Source organism: Heliangelus exortis, chromosome 3 (genome assembly GCF_036169615.1).
Source record: "Heliangelus exortis chromosome 3, bHelExo1.hap1, whole genome shotgun sequence".
In the NCBI taxonomy this organism is placed as follows: domain Eukaryota; kingdom Metazoa; phylum Chordata; class Aves; order Apodiformes; family Trochilidae; genus Heliangelus; species Heliangelus exortis.
The window spans coordinates 65,956,388-65,984,096 of NC_092424.1; the positions used below are offsets into that span (position 1 = coordinate 65,956,388).

General features: G+C 38.6%; 1 protein-coding gene across 2 annotated transcripts in view; it reads left to right on the forward strand.

Moving 5' to 3' along the window:
- Positions 1–3,387: 3,387 nt before the first annotated feature.
- Positions 3,388–27,709, forward strand: part of GOPC (golgi associated PDZ and coiled-coil motif containing) — a 28,430-nt gene continuing 4,108 nt past the window's right edge. Inside the window, exons 1-7 of one of the 2 annotated variants that reach the window (XM_071741080.1) lie at positions 3,516–3,891; positions 17,965–18,129; positions 20,598–20,621; positions 24,211–24,386; positions 24,669–24,834; positions 26,109–26,204; positions 26,953–27,117. In XM_071741080.1, coding sequence (XP_071597181.1) covers positions 3,598–3,891; positions 17,965–18,129; positions 20,598–20,621; positions 24,211–24,386; positions 24,669–24,834; positions 26,109–26,204; positions 26,953–27,117 — 1,086 coding nt within the window. In that variant the 5' untranslated portion in view covers positions 3,516–3,597. Of the gene's footprint in view, positions 3,892–17,964; positions 18,130–20,597; positions 20,622–24,210; positions 24,387–24,668; positions 24,835–26,108; positions 26,205–26,952; positions 27,118–27,709 lie in introns of both variants that reach the window. The other variant, XM_071741081.1, reaches the window with a different exon arrangement.

The window sequence follows — 27,709 nt, forward strand, 5'->3', positions numbered from 1 at the left end:
TGCAGAGCTGCCCACAGAAGAGCCTTGACCCGTGCATGAGCTGTGGCCTGGCACGCACAGCTGGGCAGCTGCAATTACAGGAGGGCCCCGGGTGGACTGACCCTCATGTGCAAACACTCGTGTTTATGTTGCAAATTCTTTCTGCAGGGGCTAGGTCTAACCAAAGGTTTGTAGAACATCTCACACAACTTTCCCAGTCTTTGCACTGAGGCTAGATACCAAGTATACAGCAGCTGTGATACATTTTTTTTTTTCCATTTTGATTTGGGTGTTTGTTTGGTTTTGTATGGAAATGTATCCCTCGTGCTTGAGGTCATTCACTCTTCAAGCACAAAGTAAGTTTTCAGGTAATTTAGCAGGTACTCCAGTAATCAGTTCAAGCATGTATGTTTAAATTTATGAAGTACCCTTCCTACTCAAATGTATTAAATAACGGAGTAAGACGCACACCTCACATTCTCTATCGGTCACATGAAGAGATCAGGAAACTTTCAGCAAAGTCCTTTTGACATTAAAACTATTCAACATATTTAAATTCTTGATGTACAACTTGCTGCAACTATTTGATTGTTAGAAATGTCTCTTAGCTGTAAAAAGGATTTTTACTGATAGAGCAGTTGACTCAAACTACTGTTGTTCTTTAATTACTTCAGTTAATATGTTGACATCACCAAGGCAAAGTATACTACAGTTTACTTTAAACTGATACCATGTAATTAAAGGCCAAAACTACAAACTTCTCTTAGGTTCAATTCCATAATTGCCACACAACTTGCTTACAGAACAGAGTTCAGATTGTCTGGGTGTTTTTGGTGGGCATTTCAAGGTTCAATGGAATAGATCAGAATTTTCTAGGGGACCTAAAAGTATAGTTTTGAGGTAATTATATTATTTGTTTTCCTTTATTTTAGCGATATCTGCTTTGAATTGCAAATAATTTTTATGCAGTATTTCTGGTGGGGAATATAAATAGTACCTAATGATAACTACATTTACTAAGAGTTGGTGTCACAGCTGCAGATTTGCTCACTAATACATATCATTCCTTTCCATTTATCCATAGTCCAGCAAGTACTAGACTGGTATTACAGTACAGGTAGGCTTCTGAAAGAGCTATATTTGAGAAGCTAATCTCTGAGTAAAATAAGCACAGACAAAACCTCATTTGACTTGTAAAATATAAGGACATGCAAAACAAAGAGAGCACTGATAAGGGATGAAAGAGTTAAAATTAATGACAACAAAACTCTGACACCACGGTAGATAGAGACAATTCAAGACATAGCTGGACCAACCCTTAAGCCAAAGGACATTAAAAGACTGAAGATATGTGATTCTTTAAAAAGAGGCAGACATATATCTTCACATTCCAAGTGATGGCTGAACCACTGAGCTGTAAAGTGGTACCTTTCTATCTCTCTGTGTCCCAGTCAATTATTTATGCAAAGTGGAGCAAGGAAAGGAACTTATCCCATGATGCCCTACAGACTAAGAGCAGAGTGTGCAGGAGTGCAGGTTCTTGGTACCATTTTTTTGGTATCCACTCCTCTGCTGACTGGCGGAATCCTGCATTTCCCCTTTGTTGGGCTGGCAGGGTAGTTTGTGGGGTCATGTTGCAGGCAGAATTAGGGTCCTGATCTGAGCTGAAATGACCCTTCTCTTTTGCAGTGGAATTACAACTTTTATGCAATAAAGCCAAGCTGCCTCAGATCTGTCTGCTAATAAATCTCCTACTGAAATCAACATCAGAATCAACCACAGTATTTCAAAGGAGATGAGCTTTCGAGAAAGCACTCATGGAAAAATAGCTTGTTTTCATATTTGCAGAACAACAACAAACTAAAAAAAAAAAACCCTGCAAATACCTTTTATATGGTTATAACTGCTGGGATTGGTGCTTGCTGGGATTCAAAGGTGCCTGGGGCAGCCCTTTTTATACAATACTTGCAAGTCTCCATCTTTGCTGGGCATGAGCAATGAACGTATAATTGCAAATCCAGTTTTGTGGTTTGCACCTGCTCATGTTTGTGAACACAGCAGTGAAAAGACCTTATCACTCTTTACAATTACCTTAAAGAAGGGAGGTGGATGCTGGTCTCTTCTCTTAAGTGAACAATGATAGGACTAGAGGAAATGGCCTGAAGTTGTACCAAGGGAAGTTTAGACTAGATTTGAGGGAGAATTTCTTCACTGAGAGTAGTTAGACATTGGAATGGGCTGCTCAGGGAGGTGGTGGAGTCGCCATCCCTGGAAGTATTTAAAAAACGTGCAGTTCAAAACACACTCTAGTGGGTGATACAGATATTGATATATGTATTTTATTGGAGGAGAGGGGGAGCTGTTGGCTGTTGGAAGCAGTGATCTTAGAGCTCTTTTTCAACTGGGACAAATCTGTAGTTCTGTGGTAGAGTGAAGCACTGGAATCATTTGCCCAGGGATGTGATGGAGTCGCTGTCCCTGGGGGTATTAAACGGGTAGATGTGCCACTTCGGGAGATGATGTAGTGGTTAAGGTGATGTAGAACTGACTCGATGATCTTGAAGGTCCTTTCCAACCATGATGACTCCGATTCTGTGATTTCTCTTTCGCACTCCCACAGGAGAGGGGAACGTGCACATTTAAGTACTTTTGTTGGCATTCCAGATGTTGATACTGCAGTCTCCTGAGCCTGAAAACAAGTGGAACTTTCTGTAAGACACAAGCGAGACCGGGGAAGGACCCGTGAGGGAGGTGCTGGGCGGCAAACCCTGAGGTCGACCCGACCCTTCCGAGCCCGCGTCCCGCCGCCGCCTCAGGCGGGTTCCCAGGTGGGGACCCCAGGGGATGAGCCCGCAGCTTCTCCAGGGGCAGGCGACTCCTCTCAACACCAAGATTAAAGCCGAGAAACGCGAAACGCAACACAAAAAACTACGACCCTCCCAGGGAAATATCTTTTACATGGCGCCAGACACCACGGGCGTCTGTGAAGGGTTTTTCCGTCAAGAAACGACTGGGCGGGCGGAACCTTTACTCGCAGAGCCGGGGTAGGGACGGCGACTGAACAATTCGTGCCTGCCGGCGGAGGCCGAGCGGCGGCCTCACCGCCTGACTCCCTGGAACCGGGCCGCCCGGTACCGGGCCGGGGAAGAGGAGGACGCGACCCAACCGGTACCGAGACCCCGGGCGGGAGGGGCGGGGGCTCCTCCGCCTCCCTCAGGTCCCGTCCCCGAGCGCCCCCTGGCGGCGCAGAGCGGGCAGCGCGTCAGGCGCCATCAGGGTCTCGGTGCTCGGCCGTTGCTGCCTGCCCCTGTCAGCCCCTGCCTGGAGTTGTGGCAGGCAGCGCCAGCCGCGCGCCGCCCGTCAGCCCCTGCCGCGCATGCGCGGCCGCCGCATTCCTTCCCGGGGCTTCCCCTGCGTGGCTGTCCCGGTGGAGCCGGGTGGGATCCGCTGCCGCCGCTGCCTTCTCCTGCGGGGCGGGACGGGGAGGGGAGGGTGGAGCGGGCCGCCCTGGGGGGCTGAGGTGGGAGGTGTGGGCTGAGCGAGGCCGGGGGGGCGCGGGCGCTGCCCGGCCCGGGGTGTGCGAGGGGAGGGGGCGGCAGCGGGAGCAGCGGCAGCAGCATGTCGGCGGCGGGCGGCGGTTCCTGCGGGCCGGGCTCCGCGGCTTGCGGTGGGGGAGCCGTCGGCTCGTCCTCGGCCGGGGGCAGCGGGGTGTCCATGTTCCGCTGGCTGGAGGTGCTGGAGAAGGAGTTCGACAAGGCCTTCGTGGACGTGGACTTGCTGCTGGGAGAGATCGACCCCGACCAGGCCGACATCACCTACGAGGGGCGGCAGAAGATGACGAGCCTCAGCTCCTGCTTCGCCCAGCTCTGCCACAAGGCGCAGACCGTCTCCCAGATCAACCATAAACTGGAGGTGAGGGGGGATGAGGAGGTCCCCAGGAGCCTCCGGGTGCGGGGGAGAGGGGCTGAGCTTCCTCAGTCGGGGTCGGGCCGGCCTGGCGGTGCGCATCCCCGGGCCCCCCCGCACCCAGGGAGGTGTCGGGGTGGCCGGCGGGGTCCCTGCCCTGCCCGCCGTGGCAGCGCCGGCCGGGCCCTGCGGCTGCTGGGTGAAGCAGCTGGGGAGGATTAACCTGGTTCCGCGTTTTGGGAAGCTGTGTCCAGCACCGTGGGATTCCGGCCTGGCTGTGCCGGTCCTCTGGTTTTGGTTATTACAGCGTGGGCATGAAGCGGTGCGTGCCAAAAAAAAGTTGTCTTTGATGTGGAGAGCAGCAGTCTTGAGCAACAGATGCTGCTGACTGGCCTCCTATTTGCATTAGTCTCTGGTGACTTTGGAAAGACTTTTAAAAATGGGGGGAAGACACAGGATCAAGATGCTTAAAGCTTACAGTCAGTCATCAAGATGAGGATGTTATTCCTGCTTTCAAGGAAAGGAAATGGAAAAATGGATTTGGGATGGACTTGAACAGGTCCTCTTGTCCCTTAATACTGCAAGGCGGGCCAAATAGTTCTCTGCCAGATTCGCTGTCAGAGAATTAATACTGGAGAGGGCACACACTGTAAGAAGAATATCTGCCCTTCCTGTTGGAAAGTTTTCTTCTCGCCTTATCCAGAATTTCAGTCAGGGTGAGAAGAAAGAAGCAACAGCTGGAAACAAGGTGGTGGTGCTGATGCTGCTTAAAGAGGCAGGGCTGTGGGTCCTATGAGTTGAGTGAGAACTAGAGCACTCTGGAAGGAGGTTCTGGACAACATTAGTCTTTTGATAACTGGAGTACAATCTGAGTTGTCTTTGGTTTAGTAGGGGGTGTCATTTGTCGTGTTCTTAACATGTGTGGATGTTAACTGCTCTCTTGTGTTTCTGTTGCATATTAGAAAGCTGTTGATACACTTCCCTAGGTTACCTTTTCCCTGGGCTAAAACCCTCCAAATTCTTCAGTATCTCTTGTGGGCCATGCTTTTTAGAATTCTATTGCTTGTTCTACTACCTTCTAAATAAGTAGGAGTAAGGGGGGAAATTGTTAGAAACTGAAAATACGTGCTTTCTAAGAGTTTCAATAGACAAGTAAACCACAGAATTAGATCCATTCCGTCCTTCGTGTTATGCTTATAATAAAGGTATTTAAGGCACTCCAAACAATGACCTGCTCTTCTGAAGGTCTGTCTTACAGTAGGAAGTAAAGTAAGTAAATTTGCTTCAATTTTTAATCAAGTTTCTTCCTGGTATGAAGATACTGTTATACAAAACAATCCTTAGAGTTTAACAGGGGAACAGGATACTTCCGAGTAGAACAGAGACCTTATTAGACTAGGAGCTGCTTTAATTCTGTACTCTTCAGTTCACCAGAATACTTACTATAGTGATGTTTATGGTATTCTTTGTGTTTATGTTTCTATGCTGTCATATGCATTTTAGTGTTGGGTTTGTAGTTATACTATCAGGCTATACAGTATGCTTAATTTTACAGGCATAGTAAAGTGACATGAGTTTATAGTAGACAAACGGTGCTTATGGCATATTACACAGGGATGGTGGGTGTTGTGTACAGACTTGTAAAACAGATGCATTTTTGGGTTATTTTAAAAGAATGAGACAATGCTTGGTAAATATTTATTTGAAAAGTTGTTTCAAGCTTACATAGTTTGAAAGGAAATGGCAAAACTTAGATCCTGAAAGGAGTTTTGATATCTAATTAAGGTCGTCAGGGGCACCTAAATAACTGACAGTGTGTGCCTCAGATTCAAATGAGCAAAGAAGCTCAGTTAGTAGCTGTAATAGCATAATTGTGTATGCCTATGCATGCGAAGTAATTGATAAAAATGATATTGAGAATCCAGAAGGAGTTAATATGAAAATTTTTATTTTGTGAAATATTTTTATTACTGATATTAGTATTAGGCCTCATTCCTATAAAGGTGCTTTTCTTTCAGGTGGGCCTGTTATACTATTATCTTGAAGGTTGTTAATTTTAGGACCTTGTTATTATGAGAGTCATAAACTTGAACTGGAAACTGCCAATTAACCTTTCCAAAAGATAGAGCTGTTCTGCTAGAAATGAGTGTCTTGTGGTTTTGTTTAAGCAGATGTTTAGTCAAAAGCCTCATTGTCCAAAATGCAGGATACAGCTACATGTTTTCCAAAGAAGTCACATTAATACTGCCGTATTAATTGGTGCATTGACATTTTTTTTTTTTTTTACATAATGCAAGTTACTGTATTGCATGTAACTTTAAAAATTACAGTAATTTCTTCATAGGTGACAGTCGTAACTTTATAGTGCTTGTACATTTTAATACAAAGCTTTCATCGCATCCATAAAAATTTCAAGTTTAATTATGTACAAACATTTATTCAAGCCAGTAAGTTAAATCCTTCTTCAGAACTATGCCTCTGTTTGGAGTAAGATAATACTTTGACTGGATATGTCAGTGACTGTTAAAAGTTAAACCTTTACTCCAGAAGCTGCATTTGCCTGCTGTTGTCCTGAATGTTTGATATTATTTCCTAAAGGAAAATCAGATTAATACAGTGGTTTGGGTTGGGAGAGACCTTAAAGATCATCTAATTCTGCCCCTCATGCCACGGGCAGGGATACCTCCTGCTAGACCAGGTTGCTCAAAGCCCCATCCAGCCTGGCCTTGAGCACTTCCAGGGAGGGGGCATACACAACCTCCCTGGATGACCTGTTCCAGTGTCTCACCATCCTCTTTGTAAAACATTTTTTTTCTAAACCTACCAATTTTTTTGTTTTAAACTCTGTTCCCCCTTGTCCTGTTGCAACATGCCCTTGTAAAGCCCCTTCACAACTTTCCTGTTGGCCCCCCTAGGTGCTGGAAGGCCACTATAAGGTCTCCCTGGAGCCTTCTCTTCTCCAGGCTGAACAACCCCAGGTCTCTCATCCTGTCTTTACAGGAAAGGTGTTCCCAGCCCTGTGATTATCCTCGTGGCCCTACTCTGGACATGATTCAGCAGCTCCATGTATTGTTGACTGCATGTTCCATTTCCTTGGCTGGAGTTGTCATGTCTTACTATAGTATTACAGACAAGACTAAAGAAACGCAATTTAGATGTTGATTTATCAACTTTTATCAGACTAATACATATTTTCTGGTTGATACAGTTGTGACTGATACAGAGGCACAGCTAAGGTGCTTTGGTGGATGGAAGCTCTTGCAGTAGGACTCCACAAAATATGCTCGAGCATCATTGGTGTATAAATACTTCAGAATAGTAAAAGACGGATTCCGGGAAGATGGCAGTTTCCAAAGAGGGAATTATATGTTGCCAGTCCTGGGGTAAACTGTTTTTAGAAGGAACCACTGTGCATAGATCCTACACAGTGGATCTATGCAGATAAATTTACTTGTGCTTAAGGGTGGTGAAAAGCTATAAGCATAGTAGTGTGCTAATAACATTTGCAGTCCTCAATTAAACTAATTACACACAAGGGGAGGGGGACTTGTTTTCATATTTTCCTGCTGGCCACAATGGGACAGAGTTGAATTAAGTAGTTTATTCCAGAGGAAAAAAGAGTATTAGGTGATAGAAGCTACTGTCTTTTGTGCAGTCAGCTTCACTTTAGTATGAATAAATGAAGGAGTGTATCTTGATGGAGGACAATAAAGGCCTCTGACTGTTAGAACAAAAGGAGGTGACAGCCATTTTAGAGGAGATTTTTGTGATGCTTTTTCTCCTGGAAAGCATTACAAATCAGCAGATCCAGGCTTGCAGTCAGTGCATGAGATTTCAGTAGATTTCTAATTGAGAGAAAGTTAATAGGATTTGGTTTTCTTGTTCCATAATTATTCAAGGTGAAAAAAATATATGATGCAGACTGTGACATTTTCTAAATGTCCATTAAAAAAAATAGTTGTATATAGTGCAATTTTGTAAAATAAACTATTGTGACAGAGAAAACTGAGCTTGACTTCAACTTTGGCACCTTGGCTGCCAGTCTGATTCTGTAATTTTAAATGAACAAGCTAGAAAGGAATGTCTGGTAGAGCACACCCAGTGTCTTGGCAATTGTGTTAAGCCAACATACATGCTTAAGTTAAGGAAGACATTTAAGCTTTCGTCTAAGAAGTTTATCTCTAAGGAAGTTAATCGCCTGTGCAGGTTTATGTCCTTGATGAACCTGGAATCAGTTATCTGGTTTAGAGGAACTTGTTCCTATAAGGTGAATTCCTCCTCTGTTACTGTATCAGTTCAAGCATATATAAAGTATTATGTAGGTTATCTGCTTACGCAGCACACTGTGAAATTTTCGTTCTGCTTTGCTGTTTAACAGTAATTTTTAAACCAAGGGAGGACTGTACATCTTCTTTTGAGGGTCTGTTAGGGTTTTTTCCCTTCTCTCTGTTACCTTGGAGTGAGAAGTGCACCTATTGAAGACCAAAGTATTTCTTTGTCCCATTATAGATACGTTTATAAAACTGAGAACACAGTTGGTATAAATTTGTAAGACAAGTTGTTTAATTTTTTCAAATATATAAATTTATGTTATTTACTGGGATTGTATTTTATTAATTACACTTTAAACTAAGGATATATTTTTCTCTTTTTGAACAGGTATCTGCTGATACTAGGTAGAATGTGGTCTTTTGGAAAACGAGTTGATTGAGTTTTATCCAGCTAATTTTATATCCTGAAATGTGAAGAGTTTTCAGATGTTTGGGAAGCTGAGGAACATGTTTGCATATGTTTTGCAGTTTCCTTATATACTAAATTGTCCTTAGTTTGATACATGTAACTTTTCTATCAGTAATTACGCTCTTTTTTAAGGGGTCACCTATATTAATTTGCATTTATTAAAAGCCCTGGAATTCTCTACAAGCTTAACTAGCTTACTTTATTTTCAGTCAATGTGGAGTAAACTTTTCCTTTTCTCTGTCTCAGTTGTGAGCTGCCAGAAAATAAGTTATAGGGAACAATTGTTTTAGTTTATATTTACTTAGTTTTATTTAGTCTATTATGTTGCAGACGTAGTGTGGCTTTCAAAATAATGGCAATAGTAAAACTACAAATATGACTTCTAAACCCAAAGTTCTGTGTTCTTAATAAACAGCTAGAAGCCTGGGAAACCTGAAAAAAATGTATTTGTGAGGCAGACAGAAATTTGGCACTGGCAGCAAAGTGTACAAGCCATGATTCAAAAAACCCAAACCTGTGCTTCTGTAAGTGTGTCTGACTGCATCATTAAGACAGTGGCAGGAAGCAGTAGGTAAAGCAAAGAGAAAACAATAATAGGTTTCTGCAGCAACAGGTATTTTATGATAGAGAGGAAGTAGATCAGTGTCTGGAATGTAAATGTTGGTTGATGTATCCCTTTATACGAACAGGAATAAATTTTTTAATGTTTTCTATGTATTATTATTATATTATTTTTTAATCATTGAGACAAAAAGTGTGCAAGTAATGATATATCCAGAACTATTCAGCAGAGAAGAAACAAATACGAATGCTGTTTTGCATCCTTTTAGTTTTCTGACCAATCTGCTAAATGTTTTGTCAAGAATAGAACTGAATCTGAGAAGTAGAGCAGTTAATTTTTAGGTGTGTCTTGTACTTTGTATTCTGTTTGGAACATCAAAGGCAGACTAAATTAATTTACAATTCATTCATACATTGAGTTTCATATACTGCTTTTCTTTTTTTTTTTTTTTTTTTACCACATACATAGCAGTACTGCTGTTGTGTTCTCTTAAGGAGTCAGTAACCATAAAATTTTTGTCACATTCTTACAAGCCACGTCATAAAGACTTTTTTGTTTAATTTAGAGCTTTAACTAAAACTAAAAACTAAAGTTACGTGTATCCTTTTTTAGGATCTAAGTCCAGCCTTTTAAAGTAATTTCTTGAACCAGGCTAATCAAGTGGTGTTTTTTGTTTGTGTTGAAATTGGGGTCTTTAATCAACAGCAGTTGTGGTTCACAAGTGTATAATTTCTACAGAAACTTGCATTTTGTACATCTCTATAGAATCATAGAATCGTCTGGGTTGGAAGGGACCTCAGAGATCGTCAAGTCCAACCCTTGATCCACTACCACTGCAGTTACCAGACCATGGCACTGAGTGCCACATCCAGTCTCTTTTTAAATATCTCCAGGGTTGGAGAATCCACCACTTCCCGGGGCAGCCCATTCCAATGCTTGATCATGTTGCGTGAGACAAATCTTGCTCGGTTCGCGAGCAGAGTCAATCGAGCTAGTGTTGGTTCTGATTAGTACCAGTGAACTAACTTCGATCCGCCTGGCTCTGGGACCTGCTGGAACCACACCCTGCCGAACCCGGGCATGCGCACCTGGGCCAGCCCCAACTGGGCACAGGCGGGGCGAGCACCGTCCGGGCCCATCGCCCAGCAAGTCTTGGCACCTGCTGCCTACATGATCACCCACTTGGTAAAGAAATTCTTCCTAATATATGACCTAAACCTCCCCTGGAAGAGCTTAAGTCCATGTACTGATGGCTGCCTGGGAGAAGAGACCAACCCCCACCTGGCTACACCCTCCTTTCAGGGAGTTGTAGAGAGTGATGAGGTCTCCTCTGAGCCTCCTCTTCTCCAGGCTGAACACCCCCAGCTCCCTCAGCCCTTCCTCACAGGACTTGTGCTGGATTCCTTCACCAGCCTAGTTGCCCTCCTTTGGACCTGCTCCAGGACCTCAATATCATTTTGTTTAGCTTTGCAAGGAGCACAGTGAGATTAATAGGGTTCTGATCTGTGTCAGGGTTTCTTGTTCAAACCAATCCATTAAAGTTAATGGTGTTTGGGACTTTGCAACAAATGCTGCTGAATAGGTAGGAGGAATCAAATAGTCAAGACTGAGGAAGAGTGTAGTGTGCTTGTCTTTCAGAGACCTGTAGTCAAAGTGGTGAAGTGACACTGGCGAGATAATGGACAGAATCCTTTCTAAAGCCATTAGAGAAACAGAAGAGGTTTGGATATTTCACATCTAGAGGCTGATGTCAAAGTTAGGGGTCCCCATGAAAACTTATTAGTGGTGTGGGCTGCGTGGTTCATAGCTGTGTATGGCAGGCACTTGTTGAATCAACATCACTTGAGTGTCTGGTTGTCTATGAGTACATTTAGGCTTCAGGCTGTAGGAGCTACAGCTGTTATGTCCTGAAAAGTTTCCTGCCCTGCAGTTGTGTAATGGTATGGGAACACTTAGAAATAATGGTTTCATTGTTTGTAAAGCATAAAATCAGATGTTTTTTTTTAACCTACTTTTGCCTTTAAGCAACATTTCTGTCCCTAGAGAAATGTCCCCAAAAGGTAATGTTAAGAAAATATGTTACAAGTGGTATCTTGGTATTTATATTGTTTTTGTGCACGTGCTGGGGCAGAAGCCACAAGAGTAATTGCAGTACTGTAGTGTGCTCTGCTGTGTTCTATGATCCTAGTTCATTTGGCCTTTAAATCAGAAGATTAATACTCATGATCAGGACTCAATATTTAAATATATGAACGCATATATTGGTAAACGTTCTGGAGTCTGGCATAAATTACATGTGGACATGCTGCTGAAGAAGTAAAATATTTTTTATAATAATAATTTATTATATATATTATAATATTATTTATAATAATTTTTAGAAGTAAAATAAATTTTTTAATCATACACTTTGCTAATTTTGGTTTGATCCTGTAGTAAGATTCACCAGGGACCTGTCTTGTAATAGTAGCTATTAAAAATATATGTATCAGAGGTGGTTTATTGGTAACAGAATCAATGGAGCTTGTGAAATCTCACTTCCTACTGATTTGTGGGGAGCGCTTTTGTCCTCAAATAAATACCGAGCACTTTCTCAAGTCACTCAAACCTTCTGATTCTGGCACACCCAGTTCTCTCCTGTTATCTCTGCATTTCCATGCCACAGCATCCTTTGCCTCTTCACCTGATTTTGGTTAGTTGACTGGGCAAGAGGCAGCAGCGCAGTCACTGGCTTAGAACTCTGTGTGTGTTCCCGAGCCACCAGGCTGTTTGCTCTCCTCTCTGTGTGGATTAAACAGACTAGCTAAGGTGTGACTCTTTCCACTTCTCTCTCTGTGAGACTACTGACCTGTCGCTCTTTCTTGCTGAAAGGTAAAGTTTACTGGTTGTAGGAACTTTAATCATACACACCTTTACCCTTACAATAGATTCATTTGAATCTTAAGAACAGACTCCATTCAAATCAGCAGAGAGGGAGGGTGAAACAGGGAGAAATGTGTACATGCAGATAAAATGATGTCAGACTGCCTTGGGTAGGGAGCTAAGGTGGAAATGATGAAACCTCAGTTTGTGAGGTTTTGGGGTTTTTTTATTTCTAGTGTGCTTGTGTTCAATGTTTCTTGAAGGCCTAGCTGCTGGCATTTAGAGATGATACGGTGGAAAAAAAAATCTTTAGAAAATCCAGTCTTCAGACTTTTATGATTTTAGAAAGCTTGGTATGAGAATGAATTAGGTGTACCCTAAAGGGCTGAAATTAAAGGAAAATGATAAAAAGTCTTTAAAGAGTACTTTGGAGGCATTTGATGAGTGCTTGGCTTATGACTTTTGGTCACTGGAGGCTATTAATCTGACGGATTTTTTTTTTTCTAATGTATCTAGCTTTCCTTTGCAGAAAAGCCTGTGTGTTTTCTAATATGTCCTTTATGCTAGCTCAAAAAAAGACTAAGAAATAGATAAACTCAAAAATGCATCATTGCTAGCCTCAAAAAGCATCAATTACACTTTGATGTTGAGGGAATTCAGGTCTTCCTCTCATTTTTATTTGGTGTGGTGAATAATGCCACTGCCTTGTCCCAGTATTAATCTGGCCTACAGCCTACTTTTCCAGTTTAGCTTGGCTCTTATTTGTAGTCCTAATGTCTGGGTAATGGATAAGTCTCAGGTTCTTTTCATGTCAATTAGCTCAAATAAAACTATTGTCTGTACTGCAGAAATTATTGTAATGATAGCTCAGAAAATGAAAAAGCTTTTCTCTAAGCTAAAACCTTCTATCTGATGATGCTTTTTCTTTTTCCTTTTTTTTTTTCTCTTTTCTTCCTTTTTCTTTTTCTTTTTTTTTTTTCCTTGCACCCACCCTCTGCACCCACTTTCTTGCAACTGATTTCCCTTTCAGTAGGGAGAGGTAGAGTTGTTTCCTGTCAACATGGTGTGTTAGTCACCATCATCCCACTTCTGAAGCTTTCTCAGTCTCTGTGTGTTCCGTCTGATGCTTTAGATCTCAGAGGTCACGATATTGCCACCTTATAATGCCATATTCAAGCAGGGAGGATTATGCAGAATGGTAACTTGTGGTTTTAGCATGCCATCTGTCTACTTCCTGTTGTAGAGTTCTATAGACAAATATCTCTCTATTTGTACTTTTCTTTCATGTCACATTTATTCATAATTTCCTTTGTGTATTTACATTGAAAGTTGTTCAGGGCAAGGTCTACATTTCTAGTCTCTATTATGTACAAGCCTACAATAGGATCTTTGAGTACGGTTCTGAGATCTCATAGAAATAAATTATTTTTGTGTAGTTATTCTAACAGTCATTTTTCTATGACAAAAGTACAGGTGGATGAATAAATAGGGTTTTTTTTAATGAGAGTTCAGAACATTATATGAAAAAAATCATATAATGTAAAATAACTGGAAGAGGCCTCAGTTAAGTTTCTTTGGTTTCTTAGGCTCAAAACCTCTCACTCCTAATGAAAAACACTGGTTAAAACTTAAAGAATTCTGTGACAGCTTAAATACATATTTAGCATAAGATCAAATGCAACTTAATGATAGTTCATAACTGCTTGAACAGAAAATGAGAACTGTTGATTAAAAATAAAAGGACATTATGTCTGGACTGTTTTGTCTAGAGATTTTAAAATTATTTTTACAATACTATTTTTGAAAAGTCTGCAGAATAATATGTGTCTTAATACCATGATTTATTTCCTTTCATATCATACAGAAAAAAAAAGAATAATTTATAAATTCTCGAGTTGTTGCAATTGAAATAACAGTGAAATAGAAAATACCTGGTAAATGGTAAAGTATGTTCTAAAATTGAATAAATATTTAGCCTTTATTTAGCTAAATATTTAGCTAAATAGTTAGCCTTTCAAAACTATTCTTCTGGTATCATCTCTGTGTTAGAATGTTTAGAAGATAAATACTGAGTTTTGCTATTTGACCAAGATCTGATCAAATTTGACCAATTCACTCAAATTCTAGACTTCATTTGGAGTTTAGAGGTAGCTTGGTTATAGACTGGTGTGGTGACAGTCAGAGGCAGTAACTGCTTCTGAAATAGCATGCGTTTACTTGTATTTTGTGGAAGAAAAGTAAAAACAGGATTATGGAATTACCTTTTCTCACTTCCACGCTGGAGAGATCAGATCAGTCTTAAAGGTTGGATTGCTTATTTTTTTCAGAACAGTGAGGAGAAAAAAGGTAAGAAATAAAGAGTACGTTTTAAATAGTTGACAATGTATGTATTGTAATCAGGACAGTAGATACAAGGATTTAACAATCAAGTGTCTTAATATTGAGAAACTGGAGAACAAGCATGAATGAGGTAGTATAGAAAAAGAAGCGAGTCTGTCAGTAATGCCATTCTTTTTTTCTTAGTCTTTTCCACATTGACTCATTTATGTAACTTCTCAGACTTCTCTGCTAGCAACCAGTATTGAACTCCCAGCTGCTCAGGAAAAGTTACTGATCATTCTCCCCAGGCATGAGAGGTGGGAAAAGTGGAGCACTCAAGCAAGTTCCATTTAATGAAGAAGAAACTTGGTTATTTTCTGGTTGACTTCAGTAAGCTTTGGCTCCCAGTATAATGCCCAGGTCCAGGTGCTGCCCATTACCATTGGCACCTAATTCCACTTATGGATCTTTGTTTGGGGAAAGCATCCAAGGCTTCAGCGAGTTAGGGACAAATGGGCATATGTCAAAAGGCATTGACCTTGCCAACAGCTGGCACAAGAAAAAGAAAAAAGAGCTGTGCAAGTCCAACTCTTCTGTCTCCTGTTTGCTTGATCCTCCAGTTCTCCCTTTGTCTGTGCTGTAGGGCTAGATGTAGATTTTCATTATTAATTCATGCTTCCATAAGCCACAGTCCAGTCCTGCTACAAGCTGTGTGTTACCTGGGGCATAGAGTCACAAATGAGTTAGGAGATGGAAATTAAAGTGTTACCTTGCAGTATGATACTTGCCAATTCATGGTAATTTCTAATCTGCACGGTTTTATAGTGTCCTAAGTACGGAAGAGTTCCTCTTCTGTCTGAATCACCAAGTTATTGTTGAAGGATGTTGATAATGTAAACATACTACCTTCTCTTCAACCTCTCCCCCTTCTTGTTCCCCAGTGAAAGTATCTTGTGCAGTCAGTGGTGCTCTCAGAAGGAGTGGCCTTAGATAGATAGATAGATTTTGTTTGTGTTCATTGTTTTTCTGGCTCTGTCCCCTGTCTGTTTTTTACTGTGTTATTGTTCAGAACTGGAGGAACTGAATGTAGAGCAGTTGAATTTCCAGTGGTCCTACCATATGATTCCTTTATAACAAAGTGAGGGATGTGGAAAAATACCAATGCTGGAAAAAGTAGTATAAAGGAGAATTATGTGAGCTGGCCAAGCTGAGAAAAGCAGAACTTCTGTGAAATAATACAAAGATATATCAGCCTTCATAAGAGTAGAAGGTTCACAGGATTGAAACCAACTTAACATGTACTTTTCAAGGTGACTGTTGTATCTGCATCTATTCCTGAGGATAAGATTTATGACTTTTGATAAGGAGTAAACAGATTACTTCTGTGATATGCACTCACACCATTCCTTATTTTGCTCTCTTTATTAAAACAGCAGGATATGAATTTAAATCTTAGGCCATATGTGGAATACTTTTTTTTGTTATTATGAGTTTGATGTCTCTTTGTGATCCCTTTGGTAGCCATCATTCTCTGCTTTGTCATTTGCACAGGGAAATAACTTTATTTATTTATTTATTTATTTCCTTTTCTTTTCTTCTTCCCCACCAGAACTCTGTTCTGTTCCTTACATGCCATTCTCTACCAGGTGAGGCTGGACAATATTAAACTGATGTAATTTATCTATTCTGCCACTTAATACTTTTTCAGGCAATTCAAATTGGTAAGGATGAGTGTTTTGCATGTGTGCATATAAAAGCAATAGAAGCTGTTAACTACCTGTTTGAAAGGAGGAAGACATTAGTGGTCTTTTAAAAAAATATAATTATATATTATATATTATTATAATAAGAAATAATAAAAATAGAATATTGTTATACATTAAGCAAATCCGTGACTGGGTCAAACTGTCTTAATTAATTATCTGCTCTGTACTATACCATCACCTGTTCTGTGGGTGATTTTTATTTTCTGCTTTAGTTCAGATGTGTGCTCTAGCAGAGAGACTTCAGCTGTGGCTGGTCACTGAGTAGTAAAGTGTGGTTTTGAAAGTAACCCATTTCTCTAAAATCAAACGTTTTTGTGATATTTTAAATACCATCTTACTGTAGAAGGCAATTTCTGCTTTAGTGTTTTGTGTAGCTTTACAAATTATTCAAGTTTTTTTTATTATTTTGGCAGTTGGAAGGTAGAAATGCATACAGACCCATTCTTTGACAAAAAGTAAATGCTAATCTGGTCTGTTGAGTCTCCATCTGAGTGGACAGCAAGAGGTGATTCTGCCCTGTCTTGGGGAGTCTGATTCAAGATCAGCAGAGCTCATGGGGAAGGGATAGGGACAGGAAGGGAGATCATTCTTCTTGGCAGCAGAGAGCTGAAGAGTGGCTTGACTGGTCTCCTCAACTTGCACTCTAATTTAGGTGCTCTGAATCACCTCTGGAAGAGCCTACTTATATCTGTTAATTATGCTGGAAGCTTAAGGAGGCTGTCCATCTAAATTATGGGCCTAAAGTTAGACCCAGTAAGTACCCCTGCTGATTGTCAAATGCTTCCTGCCCTTTTTTTTTTTTTTTTTTTTTTAAACCAGTACACATGTTTTAAAGAAGTAATTCAGGTAGTTTTAAAGAAGAATGGAGCATTTGTTGGCTTGCAATTTGATGTTCAGTGCAAATTTCAACATTAGTATAATGTCATTAAATTATCTAAAATGTCCTACTTCAATCTGAAAGAGATTTTTTTGACCAGTGGCTTTTCTGTTTTGTTCTTTCATTCCAAATTTTTGGAAGCAAAAATATAAACTGTGACTTTACGTACAAATACTAAGCATGATCAAAATTCTGCACCCCTGAGATCATATGTGTATTTTTTTGGTAAATAGTAGCTTTTGAACTTATGTATGTTTTTTATATATATATATATATATATTTATATATATATAAATGTTTATCTTAAAAATGCAACTTGAACTTCAGGATAACAAGAGAACTGGTAAACTGGTTAGAACCTGCCATTTATTCCAGATATATAAACTACATGTAAACTATATTTTAAATGTTTCAAACCCACTTTTTAAAAAGTCAATAGCTATTCCTTGTTTTCTCCAAATGCGTTTTAGGGGCACACAAGTTCATGGCTTCTGGTTTGCCCACCTATTTCAGTTAAGCTGTTGATAACAAACAAGTGGTAAATTGGGTTGTTTGTTTTCAGCGTGGTGTTAATAATTGTCACTTTACTGTCAACAATAATTTTCAGTGAGATTTAAGAGATTTAATTACTCCTAAGTTGTAAGTCCTACGTAGGTTTAATGTCATTGCTACATTTTGGAGTGGCCATCAGTATTGTATTCCTTTGTCCACCTGAAGATAAACTGGGCTACTGTCACTTTCAGCAGTGTGGGTGTTTGGTACTGGGTCTGTAGGTGAATGAATCTGGTGGCAGTCAGGGAGGAGAAAAGCCTGCAAATGATCCTGTACCACTGAGGCACTTGTGACAACATATTATCTGTATTGCACTACATGTATGTACCAGAAGTGATGTTATCTATGTATGACCCCACGTCATCATTCCCTAATTCCTGCAATGGATTGTATCTTCACAGGCACAGTTAGTTGATCTGAAGTCTGAACTGACGGAAACACAGGCAGAGAAAGCAGTGTTGGAAAAGGAAGTGCACGATCAGCTTCTGCAGCTCCATGCTGTTCAGCTTCAGCTACATGCCAAAACTGGTCCGAGTGTTGATTCTGGGGCTATTAAGGCAAAACTGGTGAGTATGGTGGCTTAAATGTAAGATGATATTATGCTTTCTCCTCTCCTGGCTGAAGTTCTTCCTTGGAAAATGTGAATAAGCTGGTTGCAAATTTTCACGTTAAAAACGTTAGAGAAGTTAACTTTAATTTTTAAATAACATTTATGGTAGGTTGTTAGCAACTATGAAATTTAACATAAGTAATTCAGAATAATGGATAATAATATAAGAACTGGGTTTTACATACATTTTTTTTAGTAGTTTCATAAAATAGAATAAAATGCCTGGTGGTTTAGAAAGCTTTTTCTGGAGACAGAAGTTGCAAAAGATGATATCTTCCAATGTACAAATACAACTAAAGCTTCACATATCTTGAAAAAGCTATTATGATAAGAGTAAGAATGGGATTCTTTTGCTGTACAGAGAGAGAGGGGGGCATCACAGACCTCTCTGTTGTCACTCTGTAACAGTGCTGCAGGTGCACCTATGGTGCTGTCAATTGCTACATACAGCAGACTGTTATAAAATAACTCAATAAACCACTGATAATTTTGTGCAATAAGTTTTTTTTAGAAACTTAGACCTTTGCAAAGCCCACCAGAAGTTAAGAATAATTAATCTTTGCAATTATCTGTTATTGATTGCCAGAATGTAGTCTGCCTTGTTACTAGCGACAGCACAAATTCAGGCTCTAATACTGAGACTTGGGAAATTAGAATAGTGAAGTAATGTTGTGTAACTTGGCATAAGTCTAGCTCTTTGGCTGGTTAAAATTACTTCACAGGTTCTTGCAAATACCTGTTCCCTGCATATGTGGAAGAGTAGATTAGTCTCCTCTACTATTTTGTCCTGTTAATTAATGTATAATAAAACTCAGTAATAGGCTATAAGGCTTAAGAGCTATCTAGGCTAATCACTAAATAACAAGAGTGAGCCAAATTCTTCCTGTTTCAGATCCAAAAGCTGTCATTAAATTATATCCATGTTCCTAGGCCTATGTACTTGCATATTCAGTGTAAGAGTAACATTTTCTTAATTGTCTGCAGATAGTTTATTTTTTCTAGAATTGTAACTTAAACATGATGAAGCTTCTTCAGAGCTCTTGTTTTTATTGCTCAATAAATAAGCATTATATATATATATATATATATATATATATAACCAGCATTTTTTAAGTGTTATCTTGCATTGGTATAAAATATTTGCTACATTTTACCCTGCAGTCCCTGCATTTTATCATTGAGGCTTAACTTTTGAGTGATGTACAGAGTAATACTTTTAACCTTTTTGTTTCTACTTACTTTGTTATAAACATTTTCTGAAGATATATTCAATCTCCATGCTCTATTGACAGCAGTTTTTTTTTCCCCACAGGTGACAATAAATACATTTTACTTGCATTGTTTCAGATTTTTATCTGTGTTGAAACTGAATGTATTAACAATCTAAATTGATACTCTCAATTCTATTTAGTTCCTCCTTTTTTATAAACATCAAGGCTAATCTTTTGCATTTGTTTTACTTTGCCTTTAGGAACTTTGTAGTACTAATGGAGAGAAATTCACTTTTAAACTGTTCTAGATACAGAAAGCTATAAATGTCTGGGCATTCTGAACAGCAAAACTGAAGTTGCTTAAATGACAATATGTGGGAAGTCTTAGTTTTAGGTAAATAAAAACTGATCTTCTGGCAGTCAGAAAGCCTCTGAGGGCAAAGAGGGACTGTGTCAACAGTGTGCCTTGGGGAAAAAAAGTTATGTACTAATTAACTTCCTGCTTTCTTCAATAACAACAACCACTCTTCTTCTGTATTCAGACTCTTTGCATAAAGGTATACTCTGCAGATTGTGAAATTGTATATAGTGGTGATCTAAGACTTCTAAACATCTTTTAGCTTATTAAGCAATTGATTACATCGTGTAGTTTAAGCTGAATCCCTTTTTAGGAGTGGTGTATCTGCTTATTCCAAGCACAATAACTTTTTCTTTGTAAGTATGAAGCTGCCTAGTGGAATTTTTTTTTCTTAAGTGTTGTACTTGATACATCTTTTTTTTTTTTTTCTTCCCCTGTCCTGTATGTCCCTCTTGTAATACATATTTTGTTACTATTTCTGAAAAGAAAAAAATCTTTTATGAATAGTAGATATTTAAGAATATATTTTCTGTGACACTTTCGAAACTGCTTTCTTGCATTTCATATTATCTTGCTGTTCTTCATAGAGATTGCTGGTATTTTAGAAGCAATATTGTTTTCAATACTACAGTAAATAATTGTATTTTAATTTTAATCATTTTAATAACTTTCACTGCAAAATACCAAAATTACTAAGTACAATTATAGCAATATGCTTGTTCCTCATGCCTTCTAATGAAATACACAATTTGATCATAAATTTATTTTAAGATAAGTTAATTTATGTTGTTGCATTTCCTTGAAGTTCCTATTGCCTGTTTCTCTAATTCTGGAACTCTTTTCTTCTGTCTTAAGTCTGTCCTTTCTGTGGATGAAATGGTAAGTATGTTGATCGCCTTTTTTTTTTTTTTTTTTTTTTTTTTAAATGTTTAAGGTGTGCTTTTGTTTTGTGCAACAGCTTCTGTCTATTGGCTTCAGAAACTGGCAAAACATATCTGGCTTTTTCTTTCTACCTGTCCGTTGGCAAGATGCTGTGTGAAGAATTTTCTTTGCCTTTTAGTTTTTCTTTTCTAGTTTTGCTGTATCTTTCCTAAGTCTGTGCCTGTTTTATATATTATTGTTACAACTAATTTGGGTTGATATCTGACAACATGGCATTCTGAATGATTGTTTTTGTCCATACTGCAAACTTTTTTAGGATGTTACACCATTTCTAAAGCAGAAACACTGTTAAAATCTATCACTGTAATATTAAGTATTTTATATATTGTAAGTTGAAAAAAATAGTCAACTTTGCCTTGTTATCTCTTTTCTCATTTGTTTTTATGGGCATCTTTTAATATGATTTACTAGCTTGTGTAACTGCCCAAAGGATATGAACTCAGTAATATCAATAGATGAGATGAAAAAGTGGTGCCACATTAACTTTTATCTTTTGGTCTTTTACAGTGATAGAATTGAAGGTTTGTTTTTTGAAAGAATATTCCACCTTTATTATGTTACATACCTCATTACCATTACTCTGATGAATATTTGCTCTTTGAAAAGCCACAGAATAGCTGGTAACTGTAAGCTTTGATCTTCAACATTGTAACAGCATTTTTGGTTTTGTGGCTCTTTTTTTTTTTTCACAGTAACAAATTTTTTTTGTTTTGTTTTGCAAAACACATGCAATGCTATGTAAACATGAGAAAGCATGAAACAATTCTGTGACTTTCTCAATCTTAAATTTTTTTGAGACTTAACACTTCTCTTGGCAGTCAAAAAAAGACATGTTCTTTCACATATCAGATATCTGACAACGTGCTCTTCAGGTATCTTCAGATACTGTAAACCTTTGATTTTTCTTCATGATGATCAATTTGAAACAATCAAGAGTAGTGTAAAGAATGGATCTCAGTGTAATTTTCCACCTCAGTCACTGAGTAATAGTCATAGTAATGGAGAAAACAGGAAAAAAAATCTATGGGTACAATATTTAGAAACTGTTCTTCAGATGTAAATTAGTTAAAATTCTTGGACTAAGAGTGATCCTGCAGTAAACAGATTTTGTGAGTAGTCTCACAAGACAGTCCCAAACTCAAAGGACCGAGACCAGAAGTGGCTTTGTGTGACAGGATTTCTAGCATGTGTGTGGTGTCAGACCTGATCTTGAACGGCATCAGTTTGGGAATTACAGGAAGTGAGATGCCAGTGATTTCAAGAAACCTTTTGCCATTCCTTCTGAGCAGTGTGCCAGGCTATTTTTCATAGAATCATAGAATCCTAGAGGTTGGAAGGAACCTCGAAAGATCATCTAGTCCAACCCCCCCTGCCAGAGCAGGGCCCCCTAGAGTACATCACATAGGAACGTGTCCAGGCGGGTTTTGAATGTCTCCAGTGAAGGAGACTCCACAACCCCCCTGGGCAGCCTGTTCCAGGGCTCCGTCACCCTTACAGTAAAAAAATTTTTTCTGATGTTCAACTTGAACCTCCTATGCTCCAATTTACACCCATTACCCCTTGTCCTATCACTGGTCACCACTGAGAAAAGCCTAACTCCATCTCCCTGACACTCACCCCTTACATATTTGAAAACATTGATGAGGTCACTCCTCTGTCTCCTTTTCTCCAAACTAAAGAGACCCAGCTCCCTCAGCCTTTCCTCATAAGGGAGATGCTCCACTCCCTTAATCATCTTAGTAGCTCTGCGCTGGACTCTTTCAAGCACTTCCCTGTCCTTCTTGAACTGAGGGGTCCAGAACTGGACACAATACTCCAGGTGCGGCCTCACCAATGCAGAATAGAGGGGGAGGAGAACCTCTCTTGACCTACTAACCACACCCTTTCTAATGCACCCCAGGATGCCATTGGCCTTCTTGGCCACAAGGGCACATTGCTGGCTCATGGTCATCTTCTTGTCTACCAGGACCCCCAGGTCTCTTTCACCTACACTTGGCCAATATGTATATACATGCATTATACTACATTTGTTTAACCTGATATATATGCTCAACAAGTGTAGGAGATGGTAAAATCCATCAAATTCAGAGTTGTTTTTCTGGCAAATAGCTATAAATGTCTAGATATAGCTATTAATTAGCTATTAGTATTAAATACTCCTCTTTGGAAGGACCAGCCTTAATGAATATCTCAAATGTGATATGAGCCATCTTAATGGTTTTATATCCTGGCCTGGAATAGTGGATAAGCATATTAACAGTTGGATAACAGGTAGAGACAGTTCTTGCCAGTTTTGTAAAATTTTGTTTCTGCCCCATCACTTCTTTAGTAGTACATCCCAGTTTTATTTGTTTAATATTTTAATCTGTACAGGTACAAAGAAAAGTTCTAAAGTACTCTAAATGTCTTAAAAAACACTTCATGGTGAACTTAGCTTTATTGCAGTTTCAATTGAGAGATTTTTAAACAGGAGCAGTAATAGATCCTCTGTCTCCACTATTCTCCTATTTCTGGTGGCTTTTTTTCCCCACTTTGTGAAAAGTATATAAAAAAAGTTATATACAAATATGCAAACATATCAAATATGCTTTTCTTAAAGAAGATATTATAGAACAGCAGTCTGATTTGAGCATAGCAACTCCTTTGACTCCAGTACTCTGAGTATTAGAATAGATAATGACTATGCAGTTTCTGTACATTTGGGATGGACCAGTATGGAAGTAATTTTTATTTCCATACCTCCCTTCATGGGGGTGGTGGGAGGGTACATTTCCTAGAGGGGTTTTTGTGTGTGGTGCATTTTGGTTGTTGTTTTAATTATTATTATTATTATTTTTTTTTTTTTTTTTAAACAAAGCTATTTTGCAGTAACTTCTCTTTTAAGTTTTGTGAGGTGCAGCATCTTGTGCAGAGTCTCTGGCTTTATTTTTGTCATATTCAGTCTGATTCAGAAATGTCCTTGTAGGGATGTTTCTTGGTTGTTTACATGAAAATAATTTTCATTTGAGGGATATACAGACTTCCAGAACATTTGCTTGACATCTGGTCATATTAAAAGTTGTATTGACATAGTTAAAGAATATTATAAAATTGAAATACTTAGTGATTTTCATATTTAAATAATCTTCCCTCTCATTGTCTGATTATTCTATTTGAACACAGGAATAAGTAAAGATATGGTATTCAGGCTACATTAATTCTGCAAGCTACATGTGACAGGGAGAAGCACTGTTGATAATTTCAGTCCTTAGACTTCGAGCTAGTGCATGTGCATTTTGTGCTAAGGAGTTGTAAGCTGGATAAAAATTATGTCAGGAGCACAAAGTTGAATGCAAGGCCTCCTCTTCCCAGAGGGGAGTATGCAAACCACTAGCTCCAGTGCTAAAGTGCCTGCTTTCATTTTCTTCCTTGCATATATGTCATGTACACAGGAGAGTTACTTCACATTTTGTGTGCAGAAACAGTAAGTGCTCTTTCATTATTAAATGTGATAAAAGCTTTCAACATTTTTTTTTTTTTTTTTAAGGAGAGAGAACTTGAAGCTAACAAGAAAGAAAAAGTGAAAGAAGCTCAGCTGGAAGCTGAGGTGAAGTTGCTGAGGAAGGAAAATGAAGCTCTTCGTCGACATATAGCTGTGCTTCAGGCTGAGGTTTATGGAGCAAGATTGGCAGCCAAGTATTTAGATAAGGAACTGGCTGGAAGGTATGTAAATTCAATCTTGTCTCTTAGCATGGTATTTTTGTTGTTGTTGTTGTTTTCTTCCTTTGCATCACCAGAGGTAGGTCTAAAGTTAAGACAGGAAAAGGCTCAAATTTGCAGTTAATTGAACAAAAGGAAGAAACAAAAACCCCACAGCTGCTACGCTTGCACCAGTTGCTGTGTGACTGTGCTGTGCATGCTGTAGCCAGGTGAGGTGTATGAAACATACAACACATTGATTTCTCAGTTGTAATATGTTGTTTTACTCCCTTTTTCACTTTGTAGGGTCCAGCAGATTCAGTTACTGGGTCGAGATATGAAGGGACCCGCTCATGACAAGCTCTGGAATCAGCTTGAAGCAGAAATACACCTTCACCGCCACAAAACTGTTATTAGAGCCTGCCGAGGTCGGAATGATCTGAAGCGACCAATGCAAGCACCACCAGGACATGTGAGTTGAAAAAATGTACCATTCCTCTGTAATTTTCAGTATTTTCGGATAGCAGGAGACAAGTTATTAGTTTTTTGTGATTTTTTTTTTTTTTTTAACTTCAGTATTACATTCTTTCAAATGTCACTTCTAAACATATAATTCTTTTGTATGCTGAAGGACAGTTTCATGCTGAATAACATGTCCCTATAAAAGACCATGAATGATAATGCAGTTGATTTGATTTATCTAGGAGCACTCAGTCCCTTTGAAAGTTGAACCCATATGTAAGACCCTTTGAAAGTTGAACCTATATATAAGATCCTCTTAAAGTTGAACCTATATGTGTGTGTATAAGTAGGAATTTAACAGCATAATTTCGCTACCTAGGTTTCAAAATGTGTAATTAACTTATTTAAAAAAAACAAAACCAAAAAACCAAACATTTTTTGGATCATATTGAACAGAAAATTGTAAAAAAAAATAATATTTAAAGGCACAATAATTTGACGCTGTATTATAACTAAGTATTTTAATACTTATTTTTTTCCCCCTCCAAAGGATACTATTAAAAATAAAACTGTTAAAAGGTACTTTTAAAGGGTAACCTTGCAAACTCACTGGGCTTAGCACTTGACTTGTTAATCACCCATTGTTCAGTGAATAAACCGAACATTTTCAGGGAAGAGTTAGTTGATCTGTAAGTTGGTCAGATGGATCTTTCTGATTATGTTGCAAATTGCATATAAAATACTGGTGGATAAGTAGGTTATTTGAAGGATGTGCATGATTGCAACAGTGGTTTAACAAAAGCAAACTAAATACCCTCATTTATTTAATCTCTTTTAGTTTTGAGTGGAGTGGCTTTTGATTTGGTTTGTTTTTATCATAATAAAAACTGAACTTGAGAACGCACCCTCTTCCTTGAGACTGTATTACCCCTCCTAGTGATCGTCCTTCCTTCACAGAGCTGATTTCCTTCTTTTAAATTTAAGTTCTGTGTTGTGCATAATTCAGCATTGAAATAATTTTTCTTATCAGGAGTACACAGTGAGGAATCTTCTCTGATTTCTTATTTTGTCTCTAAAAAGGGTTTGTAAGTTTGTCCTGCTTGCATATTGTCTAAAACTCTATTGCTGGTATTCTGCCTGTGTATAATTAAAAAAGAAACCAAAGCCCAAAACCAAAACAAAAAACCCCACACCAAAACAAAACAAAAAACCAAAAATGCAGAAATGCATTGCTTTTTGTTTCACAGATGTGTATTTATGCTGTGTTTGTTTTTATCAAACTAGGATCCTGATGCCTTAAAGAAGAGTCAAGGTGTTGGTCCAATCAGAAAAGTTTTGCTAGTTAAAGAAGACCACGAAGGACTAGGAATTTCAATCACAGTAAATACTTGCATTTGTTTTTCATGACACAGAAGAAGCAATTTAAATTTGTATTTGTACAAAAAAAAGCATACATAAACCCATAGCTATGATCATAGAAATTGAACAATCATTTTGATATACAGATAAGGAAGTAGATAACATGTACTTTATGTGAAACTTGTTATTTCAATTTATGTTTAGGGTGTGGACACCTCTTAGCAGTTTAGCCAGTGGTGAATTTCAGGCATGATAAATCTGTAGAAGAGTGAAAGCAGTCTGAAAATTGACTTCCAAAGCTTTGCTTTTGTGATTGTAACTTTTTTTAAAGTATTGGTATTGTCATCTTGAACCTAACAACATCTGTGTTAACATTTTACAGCAAATTGTGAAAATTCTGACCAGTATACTTTTATTCTAAATGAGAATGTTGTTTCTCACAAGTCAGTATAGTGTCTGAGAGACTTTCTAAATGAGATTGTTATGTAGTCACATCAGCTTGTATGTGACTTCATGCTTTTATTGTTATTCAGAATTGTCTCCTCTGACTCCTTGAGTATACGTTCGAAATTTGTTCCTTCTTTTGGGAGGAAAGGAAAAGAATTAAGAGAAGCAGTTCATGCAGTCTTCTTAAGCATCCTTTTTGTCTGAAGCAGTCTTATTTTCTGTAATAAATGCTGAAATAATAATTTTAAGAGCAAGTAGGAGAATGTTGATTTTGTGCTAATGGATATGTTCTTTAATTAATATATACTTTTTATTAAAATAGGGTGGGAAAGAGCATGGTGTTCCAATACTGATCTCTGAAATCCATCCTGGACAACCTGCTGATCGATGTGGAGGACTGCACGTTGGCGATGCTATTTTGGCTGTAAATGGAATAAATCTAAGAGATGCCAAACATAAGGAAGCTGTAACTATTCTTTCTCAACAGGTCAGTTGGGAGCTGTTATCCATTGCACATTTAGGTGTTTCCTGTGTTCTGCATACTGTATTACCTTAAGTTTTAATGTTTTCTGTTAAGAACAGTGTTACGCTAATAAGCTACAGTGATTCCTGGAGCTGTATCAACAGATACTTAATTCTCTTCTCTTCTCTCTTGCAATTTAAGTGGAAGGATATCGAGTCAGTACTGTTTTGGTGATGATTCTTCAGTAAGGCTGATGTAAATTCACTTGTTGGATTCCCCACCAAAATAATTACTTTGTTACATAATTTTATACTTTGATGACTGGGCATCTCCAGCCAAACACTGGTTCTCCTGCTTTGTGGTCTAGAATCTTCCTCCCACCTTCCTTCCCATTTTCAAGACAGTTAACAGGTGCTCTAACTTATTAGAAGTCATGGTTTGAAATATGTTGGCATGTGATTGAGAAATTTAGGTAATTTAGGTAAATCTTAGCTATAGAGCAATATTTCTTTAATCAGTAAAAACTTAATTCAGACACATAGCCAAAATATTCAACAAACTATAAATGCTTTTCTAACAGAAAAATGAATTTGTTGTAGTAATTTGGCTCATCTAG